Here is a 16295-nt window from a genome sequence, read left to right on the forward strand (position 1 = left end):
TATCAAGATTATTGAGTAACAGCTACCTTCAGGGCACCAGTACTGTATTTTGCCCATAGTGTCGCCCCAACCATTCACTGCATTTTGTTGAGCATCGCCCTGCGAAATTTCTAAGATTTCTCCCATTGTGCCAATTATTGAAACACTTGTGAAGAAAGTACAAGATATCCTATTCCCGCTACGTCAACAAATTATACTGCAAAACCTTCGTATAATCATCTTTGTAAATTCACCCAAAACTGACGTGACATCCTTTCAAAGGACTTTAATGAAACCACTTAACAAGCACCAAGTTCAATGTACTGTTAAAATCAAGGGCATTGGTGAAGTTGAAACCTCACAAAACTCTCACATTAATCACTTTTTTACGCGATAGAAACAAAAATACAAGATAAACATTCGTCCGAAAGTAGCAGTACGGACCACTTTGAAAAACTGTTACACGTTCACCGATGTAATAAAACACTCGCGAGGCTTGTTCGAGAAAATCAGTCACAGATTTCACGCGTGTCGCGGCCAACTCGATTGATCGCACGAGTGACTCGTAGTCGGTCGACCGATCGCGAACTCGCGCTATCTTCACGGTACAACGGACTTCAAGCCGGCTTTACCGCTAGAAGATTAAAGCAGGATTTCCAATCGCTGTCGGAGAAGACGGTTTGACGAATGAAACACCGTGTGCATAGTCAGTTCGAAACTTTCACAACCACTCATAGACATCGCGACCAGAAACCAGAGGGACGAACGAAATAAAGAAAAAGAAGCGTTGCGAAGAGAAATCGCCGAGGCAATGTGTCATAACGAGAACGGGGTGAAAAAACTATCAACGTAACAATGCCGTCATCTCGCGATGACGCATCGCTTTTGTCTGATTGATTGTCGTCGTCATCGCGATTCCTCGCACTCAATACCACATAGATCGTTGCACGACCACGCGAAACATGATGTTTAGCAGGGAACTGGACAACAGAGCAATGATATTCAAGGAACAACGACAACGCGTCGTCCAACGCGAAATCGTACACGAATGACGTGCCGGTCATTCATGGAGCCCGCCGTCATGCTGATGGAATGCGCACATCATGATGGTGAAATCGTGGCGACCAATCGGCGTTCACATCGCACCGGCTTCTGCGTTCGCGAACTACGCGCGCCACGTGACTTCACCGCTCGACCACGTGACAGCGTTGCACCTCCCACCACCAGCCTCAGCTCCACGACATGATCGCGTGACGTCACGACCAGCTGACTGCGCTAGTACGGTTCCCTACTCCTCTTACTCGTCCTGCTGCCTGCTACTGCTGCTACTTCTCTACTCCTTCTCTTTCTCCTCGACTTCCATTTTTCGATGAATCCGTTTCCGAACGGTCCGAAATTGACGCGATGCAACGCGACTCTCTATCGTCCACCGAAAATAGACACGGAAGGCGGTTTCGATGCGATGCCGACGATTTTCGAGGAGTTCGAAAATCATGGAAGCACAGGTGTTAAACGAGAATCGTTCGAAGGAGATTCTAAAAAGAAATCTGCAATTTTGAGTGTAGATAGCGCAGGAAAAGACTAAAAAAAAGTCTCTGTGATATGTTTGCTGACTTGTCGCAATTATTTTAAGATCTCTATGGTATCGGACAAATTGTAAATGTAACGAATATTTGTGGCAAGTCGGAGATATTTGGCAAGACGATATTTCTCAGTCAAGAAATAAAACATGGCCATGTTCCGCCGAGAAGATTAATGTTTATCTTTATGTTTAAATTTACGTTAAGATTTATGACCCTAGTCTTCTGGTATCGCTCGATAAATTCGGGGTCAATATTGTTAACTAAAATATTAGCGAAATTGGTTACATAATTTTTCAAGGATATTGTTCGATTCGTATTAGAATTACATAATCGTAAATATAGATCATAAATGTTAACGAGACTGTTTCGCAGGTAGTAAAAATAACATAAATTATCACTCAGAAAAAAGTCTCTAACATTCTTTGATTGTAATAAGAAATATCTTTTCTGTCTTTGTGTATATTTCTGACTTTTATATTTTTGTTTACTCACCAGGATCGAAGTCAGCCCCCCCAGCATCCATGCTACCTGGATTTCCATATCCTAAAAGATAAAAATTATCATCGTTGATAACAGCCACAAACGAAACTATTACTAGAGTAACATTTGCATAAAATAAATTCAATAAAATATGTTCTCATTATCAACCATAGATACTAAAAATATACGCTTTACAAATTGCAGAACGTACACTAGATAGCGTTTACATCGTAATAACCTATTCGATGCAGCCCGTTCTGTAATTCTAACGGATAATCCGAATTACACATTGAATGTCTATCTTGAATCGCATGAATGTAGCTCATCGAAACGTAATAACGCATTAGTACCGGAACGCACCAAAATCACAACAAACTTAACTTAACCAAACTTCACGCTACATTAATAAAACAAATGGAATATGAAAGCAGGTCGACGCCGTATTCGCGACATTTTGAAATCTTACATCTGGGAGACCAAAATGAGAAACATAACCATGAATCATATTGATACATTTGATGAAAATCCGGATTATTCGCAATTTTCTATGCGCATCATGAATGATACTATTTAATTTCAATTGGAAATAATATTGTTTAGTAGTATTACAAAAAAAAAAAATATATATACACATATATAGGGATTTCACTATTTATCATCACTATTCACTAAAATCAAGGTTAGAATGGCATCATTGACGGAAAGCAGTCAATGACGGAAACATTACTGCCGTAACACTATTTAATTATTGACAAACATTCATACCGTCTCACGTACCGTCCATGAAAAGCATTATATAATTTTACACGGTATCAACAACGATTACATCGATCAAGTTTACTGCCTTTTCGAAACTACGCGTGTATATATGCTCCATTTCAACAAGTATACTTATAAGAGCACCTGTGTCGAGATACATGTCCAAATATTGATTGACGCCCCGTGTTACCTATGGAATATTTGTATTTTGTAATCAGTGTTTGTTCAGACGTGGGATGCAACACGCTTAATTTCGATTCTCGCTGGAATATCGACAACCAAGCGATGATCGAGGTATGCATCGGTCGAGCATTTTTCGATTATAATCGAATTACTCCCATCGCTAGTCGAGATAGATACACACCGTGGCCGTTCCGTTTCGAGGCCAAGAGCCAGCTACTTCTGGGGTGGGGATGCGCTTATGGCACGTGTGAAATTTACGCGAATCGTGGCTAGACATGGTTCCTTCGCTTTGCGTGTGCGCGTCTGTCAACGCGCGCGCGCGTACCATGTGCGTGTACGTGTATGTGTGTGTGTGTGTGTGCGTGCGCGCGTGTGTGATGGTTAGCTTTCCTGGTGTAACGCTGCGTGTGTCGCATACGTGTGTGCCAGATAGAGGGATCAGCGAGTTACATCACGCGTGTTCACCCGGGACTATTCCGGTTGTCTGGCCGAGCGCGGTCAGGGTGCCTGTCACACAGAATTGACACAACAGAGGACGGTTCGTCGCGAGCGCGACTTTCAAAGAAACACCAGGGAGAAACAACTGTCGTGATACACGGAAAGCAATACACGAGCCGCTTTGAAGTCACATTGATCAACTCCATAAATCGAGAAGCACAAAAAAGCGATAATATTGCAAACATTGTTTTTGAAAATTCATTCAGACTTTACTACTATTCGTGTTATATTATAAATAAAATAAATTTATGAAAGCAGTTTATGGGTTTTTTGAGAAATTGGATATTGGTTCTCATCCAAGTAAGAAAATTATGGAATTTCTAAAAAATGGAGTTGACCATTTTGGCTGTCGAGAGGCTCGCATATCGGAAGTTGCGAATGTTCAACTCATGAGGGCCGTGGACGTGGAAGAAAAAGAGGAAGAGAGGAAAGAAACAGAAAAGGAGAAAAAAGAGGAGAGAAAAAATTAAAAGCACGGAGCAGAGAGAGAGAGAGAGAGGGGGGGGAGAGAGAGAGAGAGAGAGAGAGAGAGAGAGAGAGAGAGAGAGGAGGGAATATGTGTACACGCATAACGTATACGCGTACGTGTGTTCATACGATGGAAAGAGAGAAACATAGCGAAAAGGAGAGAGAGAAATAGCGAGGGTACGGGGCGCGAGGTAAAGAGGGAGCCAGAGGGAAAGAGAGAGTAAGCCGAAGGAGGAAAGAGGACAGGGTTTGTCTCTCGGCCGATACGCGACCGGCCATCTTGAATCCTGGGTATCGTTGAAAAATAGCAATTCTTTTCGGCGGTTGACAGAACGCCACGAGGGCTGAAAGGAACGATCGGACGTAAACGAGTCCGCGATGCTCGGAGACCGTGCGCGAAGTAACGGATCAGGTCAACCGCGACCCGGAGGTCGTTGCGTTTGCTCATGGAAAAGAGACGGTCCTGGTAACCGGAGGCGCAGCACACGGTGCTACAGGCACGGAAAGATGTCGATGGTCGCGCACATTTGCAACACGTTATTAGAAAATCGTGACCGATACGGAACATGTTAAACACTCGTGCACTCAGGATCGTACGATCCTTCTTCACCCTTACTTTGCGGTTGATCGTCCAGACTTTCCCGGTCAGACATTGCTCTCTAACGCGGTCTCTCTCTCTTCGGTTCCACGCGTCGTCCCTCGACGTCTCGGCAACAGGCCCCAAGACGACCAAAAATCCCCGACACTGTCCGTGGCGCGACCCCGATATATCACCACTAACCAGCCAGCTCACCAACCCAGCACACCACTTACGAATTTTTCACTTCTTCACACACCACGGTCCGACCGCCGACCGACCGTCCGTCCACGGCACCAGTCGTCACCACCACCACCACACGCTCGCTCGCTCGCTCTACACCGTTCCACGCTCGCTGGCCCGACTCGCGCTCGCCCTCGCTCGCTCGCTTCTTCGTCTTTCACTCTCGCCTCCACCTCCGAACCCCGTAGCGGTGCGAGAGAGTGAGATACCGCTACACTTACTCTATGCGAACGCACACACTCCTGACATTTCGTCGTGTAACCTGCGCGTGTCCATCTATATAAGACTGTTTCATAGCCACGGCACAATCCGTTATATCTCTCTCTCTTTGATTAACGACAACTTTACTCTGTCTCGCTCTTTCCCTCCTTCGCTCTTTTTAGCGGTTCCTATCGCGTTATCTTTGTTTAACCAACTGCGCGACCTACTCGTGCGAGCGAATGGTGGCAGCACTCGCTCGTATCTCGCTTCACGTCGTATCGTATCGCGTTTATGTCCATCTTGCGTTCGAGCTATCGAACTAACCTGGTGGCGCTACTGTCAATTGACTTTTAGTTGATTGGTTTGTTACGCGCATGCGGAATTGGACATTATTTTTTGAAATTAAATATTCCGTTTGCGTGAAGTAAAAGTCATTTTTATACATATTTATATAACTGTTGTATATAAAAATATAGTACACTTCGAGTTTATATAAATCTTGTTTTTTAATATATTTTAGCGTACTGATGTAAGCTGTGCCTTCGTTGAAATAAGCTGTGTATAAGCAACGTATATGTATACCATGAAATTCTATCTCATCCCTTAAGAATACATCGTATTTAAATTACAGTAATCGTCTTACAAAAATATATCTTTCCTTACATTAAACATACGATCACGTGTGGTGAATCAAAAATGCCGGAAGTTAATTGAAACATTTTATTCATTATTTTTTAAGCGAAAACAAACAGCAAAATTCAAGTACATTTGTTCCTTACACGTTTGCTTTAATTCGCCTAAAATGTAAGTATGCGATAACATGTCTCGTGTAAGATGCAATGTTAATGCTTTCATGCTTATGAATGTATGCACATCAGTTGTAAATACTTGATGAACATGTTAATTGATGTATGAAAAAATCAATATATCCGTTTTGTATGCATGCCTAGATAAAACGATCATCATCATCATCATCAGCATCATCGTAATTATTATGGAACTTAACAACAGCTCCGCATCGTCATTTTAAGATTTCACGAAATTTTATCTGTTACATAAATCACTCGATAGCCGTTACTCTCTCATCGAAGAGAATACTGTGAAATGCTTACAAAAATGATAGCCGCGGAATAAGGCACACAATTGATGCAACGCGTATTTAATATAGCGATATATCTATCTTTAAGTGCCACTGGATGTCAATGAATTTCTATCAGTGTATGGATCGTCCTGGATATTGTGTTTACGTATATAATGCCTATGGAATCGAAAGCTTCGCAGGAACTATTGTGCCTATATTGCTGTTGTGATAATAGTTTTATTATTATTATTATCAGTATTATTAATAATTAATATTATTATTATCATACTTGGTGTTACTAATAATGACTGGATGATGAGTAGTTTTGTATATACAGGTATCTTATGATATGGGGTGTGTGTGTGTGTGTGTGTGTGTGTGTGTGTGTGTGTGTATGTATATATATATATGTATATATATATATATAAATGATTTTTTTTTCACGAACCACGTCTATCGGACAACTTACATAATATGCAAACTGAGGTATTCGATCTACTTGACACAACTCAACTAAAGCATGAACTATGTTGTAACAAGTGCAATTTCTGTACTGTGTATATTCATGGGTACGAGTAAAATCTGTTCTATTTCAAATTCAAAATATCTATTGCGAAACAACGTGCTCCATCTTATATTTCTTTTACCCGTTCAATGAAAACCAATAGAGTTTAATAATCCTTCACGTTAAGTTTATCTATATACATCTTACATTACCTCGTAACAGCTACGGTACAGTTAAATAGCTTCCTTCTTTTACCAATCCATTGCCTCTTGAACAACTATATCCTTTGCCTAGCTCGTTATTACTGTATTCTGTATGACTGTCGTAATATTTACGTAAAGCGTAGCTCGATTACTGAATCGTTCTCCAATTCCCCAAAGGGTAGTACGACTTCTGCTTACTTAGGAATCTTTTGAAATGATCGGTGCACATGATGGTTTTAGAAGCAGCTGTAACTTTCCTATGCAAAAGGCTATTTAAGGCTACGTGGTGCGTGGAACGATATACTAGTGTGCTTCTTTTTCTTTTTGTTAAGTTTTCGTCCTTTAAAACTTACGTTTTAAACTTTACGAAATTAGTTTTGTAAAAAATATGCCTTAGTCATTTTGATGTAATATACTTCGTGTGTGTACGTGTGTGTACGTGTGTGTACGTGTGTGTGCGCGCGCGCGGGTACGTAATATCTATAAAGTATTAGACCGAGAACAGAAACGACAATGTAACGTAGTATGTTTTGAACATATTTCTGTTGTTGGCGTATGTTTGTTTTCTCTATTTCGTATAGTTCAGACTTGACGATTCATTGTATTTTTATACAATCCAAAGCAGCGATTATATTCTTTGAATCTTGATAAGCTCGATTTCTTTTAAACGATATATCATATTGTATAACGAATCTCTTCTCATTTGGTAAAATTTAAAGAACAGAAGAAAATAAGATGAGAAACGAAGAAGAGAATGAACACGAGAAAGAAAGGAAAAGAAGAATATGTGCACCGATTTACGTATTGACGATAATGTCAACAATATCATATGCGTAAGTAATATACGCTCTCTCATGCATATAACATCTCAACGAAAATTATCCATGAAACAGGATTTGCGAGAGCGACCTCTTAAAAGCTATTTACAAAAATGAACAGCGATACGTAGGCTTTTCATTATATTATTATCCGCTGGCTTTGAGCATGCCTCTAACTTTCAACAAACTCGCGCACTCGATGTCGATCCACAGGGTTAATTTCCTTTCGTATCTCTTATCTTTCGATAGTTCCCTCGACGCGACTATCGAACGCATATTAATAATAATAATAGTAGTAATAATGATAATGATAATGATAATAATAATAATAATAATAATAATAATAATATTAATATTAATATTAATGAAAAATATAACGACAGTACGATGGATACACACGTTCTCCGTGAAAACGTGTACGCGATATATGTATATAAATCAGCGAAGAGTACAATGTCAGAGGCTTGTGATACTTAGAAGAGGACGGCCTTGACATCGGTACTTTAAAAGTGTCCCTGTGGAGGTTTATGTTTGTAAACGAGGCTGTCAGTAAAAATTATTGAATCTGGCAACAAACCGTCTTGCATGGTATCGGGGTCTCGCCTTCCTGACCGTACAACGTTCGTAATTTGAAAACTTTCGAATCCATTGCCAGAAACGGTGAGTTGCCGGTGTAACAGCTTTCATATACTTCAAAAGCCTCGTCGATAGGCATGTCGCCTTTGTCTTTAACGGGCTCGTTCTGCGCTGGAATCTCTTCCTTCCGCTCAGACATATTTGGCACTGATCTCGACGAAGTTGGCGGATCTGCTTTCAAACTGATCTCCTCTATGCTCGTAGCGCTCTCGCGTGCCAATCGATAGTATTTCTGCACGTAGTCCACGTTAATCTGTTCAACCTCGATGGTATCGTCCTCCGCGGCTTCTCCCTCGCATACTATTCCCTCGCTTTGCAACATTCTCTTGGGAGTTACCAGAGGCTCGATGATCTCAGTTTCCCAGCATTCCAACACGTCAGGCTCTTCTATGCTGTCCAAGGAATCTATTCCGCTACCGCTCTTTTCATCCTCGATGCTGCTGCTCCTCTTTCTCTCTTCCTCTATCTTCCTCTCCGTTGTTTGTTTACACGTTTCACTCTTGTTGGGGGCTTTGATCGTCGTGGCAGTATCGTGACATTTTCGTAGGCTCGGTTCGTACGTGGAACACGTTAACAACTTTCCATCTTCCGAGACTATGATCTCTCCTTTTTCGAAGGTCCTCACGTTCATCGTGTCCTCGACAATCCCATCGTCGTCCTCGTCATCCACATCCTCCGTATGTCGAATCTTCGTATCGATATTATTGGAGGGATTCCGCGCGTGCGGCTTCCCTTGTCTTTTCGTTCGCCTTGCATTGACTCTCTTCGAGTCTATCCGAGAACTTGAAGCAACCCTCACACCCGCAACGCTATCCTTCTCAGTAAATTCGCAAATATCGTCAACAACATTCTGTTGCTGTTGTTTAGCCAGATTTTTCCTCCTAGCGATGTTCGCCAAGTCCTCCTGCTGGCCGCAAGAATCCGACGAGGACACCATCTCGTGGTCCACTTTGCCAATCACCACGTGCCTTGCCACTCGTCTCCGTTCCTCCGACCTCCTCTTCGCGTCCTTCTTCCTTCTCGAAGCACAACTGTTGTTGCTACCATCCGGCTGCTGTTGCTCTTGTCCACTCTTGATGTTACCGAGCCCTGCGAATTCCCCGCAGATAGCTGTGCGCGACAATGCCTTATCGTCCGCACCGCTACTAGCAGATAGTGCAAGTATGGGGTTGCTTTGCAAGTTTTTTGACGGCTCTTGGTCCATATCGTCCTCGTCCTCCTCGCAGTCCATCGAAATGGCCGACGCAATGAACAAATCTGGCGACTTCTCTTTACGTAGCCACTCCGTCACCGCCTGCGTGATCGGATAATCGGATAGTTGCGTCTGGCTCTCGAAACCAGAGTCTTCGTTCGTCGTCTCGATAGTCTCCTTATTTACGAGATTGCGTACCGTGGTCTTTGTCGCAAACTTACTCGATATCTGATCCACTTTCGTCGCTTTCTTATCACGAGATTCGAACTGGCAGTCTAGCTTCGTATCGTTCGACAGATCGATCTTTTGCACGTTCTCAGTCAGATCGTGCATCTTCCTTTCGTTCTCTGCTGGCGGCGTGATGCTGTTTAGGTCCGGACCAGGTGTCGGTTCCCTCACGAACTTGCTACCCTTCGCGCTGTACTTTCTCTTGGATAGACTAGTCGACGACGATGATTTGCTGCTCGATAAAGATTCGTGATTCTGTTCCTCGCGAAACGTCGCATTCTCCACGCTCTTCGGCGTGATCGATCCGGATCTCGTCACTTCGTCGTCAAATACAGGAGACAACGGCCTCGACGTGGTCATCGATGCGTTCTTGCTGCTCGAGTCGGAGTCCAGGTTTCCGTTCGTCAAGGTCTCTCCGTTCATTTCGTTGCTCGGTCGTTCGCATAGCTCGTTGGCACTCGGACAATCGTTATTCGCCGCTTCGGTAATGCTTGGCAGTTTGTCGACGTCAGTCGCTTCGTTCGCGACCTCGTCCGTCGAAAGAGCTGTCTCCTCGTCCCCGGGGAGGCAGTTGGTCAGTCTATTCGATTCGTTATCTGAACCGATAAACGTATCTAGCGACTTCGATCGACTGTCTTCTAACGAAGTTGACGTCGGTTCTAGTTGCTGGTCAGACTTGCCGTTATCAGACAAATCGTCGTTTTGGTTCTTCGAGTCGTCCGATATGACACCGTTGCATACCGCGTTCGACTCGTTGTCTACCAAGTTAGCATCCGACGATAACGCGCTCGGTTGATTTATCGTCGAGCTGATCTCGGACGTAGGTGTGTTGTTGGCGGATGGCGAAACGATGGGTAGCGGGGTACGTGGTTCAACGGTACGTCGCAGCTGAAACTCTTGACACTCGGGGTTCAGCGGCCGATTGCTGGTCGTGGTCGTGGTCGTGGTCGTGGTCGTGACCGTGACCGTTGTTGAACACACTGTCCAGGACAGTTCGGAAGACGGTAGGCCGGTATCACACTCGGAACTGTACTCTCCTTCCTCCTCGTCTTCCGTGTTACCCTGTATTTTCACAACAATTTTTCCATTAGTTTTTAATAAACGAAAATCAATTTAAAGACGTGCTACGTTATTACAAATTTTTTATCAAGCGTACTACATTCGCAACGAACAGTCGTGTCTTGTTTCATTGCGGTGAAACGAAATTTCAAAAACGAACTTTCGTCTAACGCGAATAACGCAAAACGATCTTCTCTCTATGTCTATGGTTGACGGGAACAGCGCGCATCTTTCCGCTAATTATATCGCGAACCACGATCTGCTCTTTATTTCACACGTAGCAGATATATTTCATAACTCAACCAAGTCTTTCCGCTCTTAGCCCTTGAAACCTTCCTTCGATAAGTTTGACGTTCTCCCGATACAGGACTAAATTATTTTTGGTTGCGACGACTTTCAAGTAGAAACGCGATATAGTACACAACTAGCGAAACCGCGTCAGCCTGTATATTCGTAACAATTTTCTATAAAACTTTGTACCGAATCTAAAAAATCTGTCCAACTGCCTCATCCACTCACCGTAGCAAATCTTCTCTGTCTCCTTCTCTTTTTTTTCTTCTTTCGCTTGGCACAGGCCGCTGTCATGGCCGCTGACATGGTCGCAAAGTCCGTGGTTCTGATCATTAGCCCGCTCTGTACCGTTACACCTTGGACAGCGGAAATATCGCGAATTAAAACTCTTTCATACACCAGCAAGCATCGTTCGTCGGTTAAAAGTTGGACGAAACGTGTGTCTTTCTAAGACTTTTGCCCCTAAGAACTCCAGCCGAAGATCAACAGGTGGAGAACTCGAGGATAAAGTGGTTACTAACGCGTGTCGAAGGGCGCGAGTATCGAACTTGGCTTCTCCATCGCTTCCACGTCCTTTCGTTTTTCGCGTGGACAAGCCCCACGGCGGAACCGAGCAACGGTTATTTTAAACCGCGTCTATTTGAGACGCAACGATGGTCAGGTCCCTTTGCCAAAGTCGAGAGATCTCGCGATGCTCCATAGCGGGCGACGATGCTGTAGAAAAGCGGAAAACAAACGAAAATTCGCATTATCGTCTTTTATTCTACTAGATAAACCGCGGATTCTTCTGCAATCGTAATAAATTGAAATATACAAGAACGTATATAGAATGCGCGGCATGACACAGATTTGTTAACTCCGCGAAACAAAAACTAGAGAAAATTCCTGAAATTGATCGGTAATGAAACGTTATTAGTAATGAAGAATAGATACAAGAAGAAACAAGGATAATATAAATTTTCACATTTTTCTATCGCATCGTCCCACTCTGCACCCCTCGCGCGGTCCAATCACGGACAAACATCGGTGGCTGGTGGTACAGGGTTGTGCCATCCCTTTCGCGACGATTAGACGGTTCTCTTACGGGTCAATTGCGATATACGTGTAATGTCTGTTTGTCACGTGCAACGTGCGAAGCAGCGTGTCGATGCAGGCGATGATTTAACGAGATAACGATGACGAAAGCGAGATAGATTACGGTGAGAGAAGACGCGGATAACGAGAATCGTGACGATTAGGAAAACGTAATATATGCAAGAGAACACACACATACGAGCGTGTTAGAGAGTCTTGGGCTTTAGGTACGATCGCCGGATCATCGACGCGGACATTGCGACTATTTTCGTGGGCCACGATACGCACACGCGGTCGATCGCGTCACGCGACTGACTTACGCGGACGCTGTCCAAGCTTCTTAAGCAGCTTTCTCTATTTTCGTGGCAGCGAGAACTCGGCACATGCACGCAATGTCGTATCGTTCACTCGGCAACCAAACGTACGGTGGCTACGAAAAGTATCGCTACGGTGTTTTATTTATTATAACGTTTAATTAGACTGACAAATCGGTCTAATTGATCAAGTACAAATATATCGTTTAAATCTCGTATCATCTGTAAACGCAACTTTTGCGCGTTACAACAAAAGTGCCATACTTTGGAAATGAAACTGGTTAAAAAGTGCTTGATCGTGAAATAGGGATACGTGCCAATACTTTTTGTAGTCGTAATGGAATGTAAATACGATCGCATGGTCTTTCCTCGATCTATTCATATTGACGTGAACGTAGATATGGCAATTGAAACTAAAAGGAAATCTTCTTCGTCCGTTAAATATCGTAATAAGTATTTTACTTTCGATATTTCACGTTTTTACGTATTACGCGTTTTCTGTTAGTTTCTGTACTTTTATATCACCTGCAAATATATAAACGTCCGTACCTTAAGTTTTCTATCATTCTTCGACTTAATATGGAGATTTGGAAGTTAGCTTTATCCGTAATTGTAAAAGTAAATACGCCTGTAATTCTTCGTCGAATTTCAAATTTACTTGCTATCGTGGTTTGAATTTGAAGGAATATGTAAATGACAATTTAATAAATACGTAGATATATCTGCTATATTGGTCAATAGAATATAATGTAAATATATCGATTTAATCGAATTGATAATTTAATCGATTAATTTGTTAAACGAGTAATAACTCGATGATTGGTTATTTATCGCATCGATCGATGAGCGGTTTCTCAACTATTACGGATACGTAAAGTACGAATTGCATAGATTTTTCAATATTTTGTAGACGAATAACGTGGCATGCATAAATATACACGTATATAACAGTATAGGAGAAAGCAGCTATTCTAGAGAAGAATAATTAATTGGAACGATAATTTCTTTTCGTTTTTTCTATACCGCAGTTTCGATAGCGGTATAATTGCTATCGTGATAAAGCTTGGCCAGCTTTCATTCGGATTCATCGACGACCACCGTGTGCACTTTGTCGTATCGCTTTCGATCGATTCGTATTTGTTTGAAAATATTTTTACAAGCCCATTACCATTATCGGTCGGATGATTTCTATAAACTCTGTTCCACTAGATTACCATCGAAAGGGTATAAAAAGCTCGATTCTTGGACAGCGATGTTATCACCGTATTTCCGCGATCGTATCTAAAGAGTAGCGGCTCTCTTTGCGAATTATTACCTTTTACCTTGAATGTGGTAGAGGCACGGCGGTAATAAAACAGCAATGATGCCGATGGACGGGACAGCAGTCATGAATCTGGCTATATCCCTTTCTCCTGGCCGCGCATCCAACCGACACTGTTCTCGTTTAACATTAGAAACAGGAACAATCAAACGTACTAACGCCTAAGCCGAGGCATCGCGGGGAAGGAGCAACCGGGTATACAAAACACCGGCTTATCGTTCGATAGTCGTGATCTTTCTTTCCTCTCGCGTTACACGTTGCTTATTTATATATGCTTTTAGCTTTTCGCTGTTTGCTTTTTGCTTTTTGCTTTTTGCTTTTTGCTCTTTGCTCTTTGCTCTTTGCTCTTTGCTTTTTGATTTGACTTCTCTCTCTCTTGTGGCAGTGACGATTAAGTTGCGCAATGCACTTCCGACGTTTAAACGTTTGCACAATTTGAGGATTAAACGCGTTAGACGGTAGATCTCTCGTTGAAAATTGAGTCGAAAAGGTGGCGGAGTATGAATCTTTGTTCGAGAGAATCGATTAACGCGTTAAACGGATCTCAATGATGGAATAAAAATACGATAGAAATTAATCAGATATAAAGCGTAGCGATAAGATGATAGATAAAGTAAATAAATTAAAAATATAAATAATTAGTAAATATATAAATAGAATATAGAGTAAAGAAATCGAAATGTTTATCGGATCAAAAATAAATAAAAATATGTAATACGACGCGTATGTTTTTGCCGCAAGAGATTAAGATCGAAATTTCTGTTATTGAAATGGAATTTCCGTCATCCAGAGAAGACCAAGACTAGAACTTTGGAATCTCGCGAAATTCTTCGAAGCTATGCAAAACGATTTGCGCGACGTAGCGCTGCTCCCTCCCCGAAGTGCGTAGATTTTCTGTTGGTCGCAAGAAACTTCGCATGTTCGTCCGTTAGCATGTTGTTCCGTCCATCTATCCATGAACAGAACCAAAGCTACAAGAGAGAGACAGAGAGCGAGAGAAAAAGGTCCGCGTCTAGATCATCATGCGATAGCAAGGGAGAAAAAGTAAGTAACTCTCTTTCGAGAATCTACTGCCAATGACAGGAGAAGAAGAAGAAGAAGAAAAAGAAGAAGAAGAAGAAGAAGAAGAAGAAGAGTAGAGGAGAGTCGAGAAAGACCGATATTCTCTGTACGGCCTCCGGTTCTGACACGCCGCTATCAACTAACCATTTACGTTGATCAAAGGAGGACCAAACATGTAGTGGCCAGGATACATGTAAGGCTGAGGAACCGTTGGTATCACGTGCGAAACCTGTACCGGATCCTGCATCATCATCGGATCAAAGTAGGCACCACCGTTCATCCCATTCTCCAAAGGCTGTTCTTCCGCCCGTTGTTCATCCTCGTATCGTTCCTCCAGTCCTTCCTCCTCTCGTTCGTCGACCAGGTTCGGGACCTGCTGTCCCTCCTTCGCGTTGATAAAAATTATAGATTGCTCGTCGTCCATTTCCCCATCTACGTTACCACCGTAATTGCTTCTTGTCCCATTCTCGTTCCACATACTGCCGGTACTCTCCATTGGTACGATCGTATCTTCTTGCTCTTCCACTACCGCCGCGCTCTCTTCCATACATTGATTGTTCTGAAAGAGCAATTTCTGCGCATTAGATATTTGGTGATTATTTTCGTTTGCGAACGGGGGGTGGGCCGAAGAAAAGTTCCGAAGGAAACGCGAAGCAATCGTCGAGTGGTTTTTGTTAGACGAATGGATGTAACGCGGCAATGGCGATCGACGAGTAAAACTCTCGTAACGAACGCACGAATTACTCTCGTATTAACGCGACCCATTTGTGGGAGATCTACGAGCTGAAACGTACAGCGCAGAGCTGGAAAGACGATCGGCGGAACGATACAGAAACAACGAAACCACGCGTAGTATACCGTTTGCACGTGTAACACGTTCGCGCGATACCCGCGATTATCTTTACGATCGCGTTGCATCTATCAAAAAATAACCAATCGGAACCGTATTCCTTCCTCTAATCGTCTCTTCGGCTCTCCTATTACACGTCGTCTATTTTCTCTATACCTCGTAATTTATCATACAGTAAGGTTCACCAGGCAGTTTGGGCACGATCGTCGAATTGACCCATTGGATCGGCCTAAGAGGTACCGGCGCGCAAGGCATGGCCGCCAGGACGCTGGGCGCAGCCTGCGCTGCCATCGGCGCAGGACCAACCAGCATCACGGGATACTCGTAATAGTAACCACCCACGTGGTCGTAAAACGTGCCATATCCTAACTGCGTGTTCGAATCCATCACTGGCGCGTATTCACCGGTAGCACAGTCCCTGTCTAACAGTTGTTGATCCTCTGTCGTTTCACTGCCATCTGTAATCGACGTAAGAGGATAAAACGAGAGTACGGACCGCGAACTTGCAACAACAACTAACGTTTATGTTACGTGAAAACACCGAGAGAATAGGTTCGTGCATGCAGTTTCAGTGATTCGCATTTTTAACCGTGCAACGTAACTCGCTAACCGAGGACGACTTCTATCTTCTTACTTACGATTTCGTCTTTGCTAAAAATTCTGTTAAACGTACAGGTAAAATAATTTCTT

At 42.9% G+C, this 16295-nt stretch overlaps 2 protein-coding genes across 15 annotated transcripts in view; both read right to left on the minus strand.

Moving 5' to 3' along the window:
- Nucleotides 1-5028, minus strand: part of LOC126925144 (transcriptional activator protein Pur-beta) — a 28905-nt gene extending 23877 nt beyond the window's left edge. For 2 of the 4 annotated variants that reach the window (XM_050740444.1, XM_050740443.1), the window contains exons 1-3: nucleotides 3166-3276; nucleotides 2946-2991; nucleotides 2055-2105 (exon numbers count right to left, since the gene is read on the minus strand). In XM_050740444.1, the coding sequence (XP_050596401.1) occupies nucleotides 2055-2105; nucleotides 2946-2991; nucleotides 3166-3261 (193 nt within the window). In that variant the 5' untranslated portion in view covers nucleotides 3262-3276. Of the gene's footprint in view, nucleotides 1-26; nucleotides 1049-2054; nucleotides 2106-2945; nucleotides 2992-3165; nucleotides 3277-4566 lie in introns of those variants that run through there. The other 2 variants (XM_050740446.1, XM_050740445.1) reach the window with 2 other exon arrangements.
- Nucleotides 5029-5677: 649 nt separating this feature from the next.
- LOC126925106 (serine-rich adhesin for platelets-like) overlaps nucleotides 5678-16295 on the minus strand; it is a 52687-nt gene continuing 42069 nt past the window's right edge. For all 11 annotated transcript variants that reach the window (XM_050740349.1, XM_050740346.1, XM_050740353.1 and 8 more), the window contains 4 exons: nucleotides 15762-16063; nucleotides 14900-15314; nucleotides 11213-11340; nucleotides 5678-10696 (listed from right to left, as the gene is read on the minus strand). In XM_050740349.1, coding sequence (XP_050596306.1) covers nucleotides 8135-10696; nucleotides 11213-11340; nucleotides 14900-15314; nucleotides 15762-16063 — 3407 coding nt within the window. In that variant the 3' untranslated portion in view covers nucleotides 5678-8134. The remainder of the gene's footprint in view (nucleotides 10697-11212; nucleotides 11341-14899; nucleotides 15315-15761; nucleotides 16064-16295) is intronic.

Source organism: Bombus affinis, chromosome 15 (genome assembly GCF_024516045.1).
Source record: "Bombus affinis isolate iyBomAffi1 chromosome 15, iyBomAffi1.2, whole genome shotgun sequence".
Classification (NCBI taxonomy): Eukaryota; Metazoa; Arthropoda; class Insecta; order Hymenoptera; family Apidae; genus Bombus; species Bombus affinis.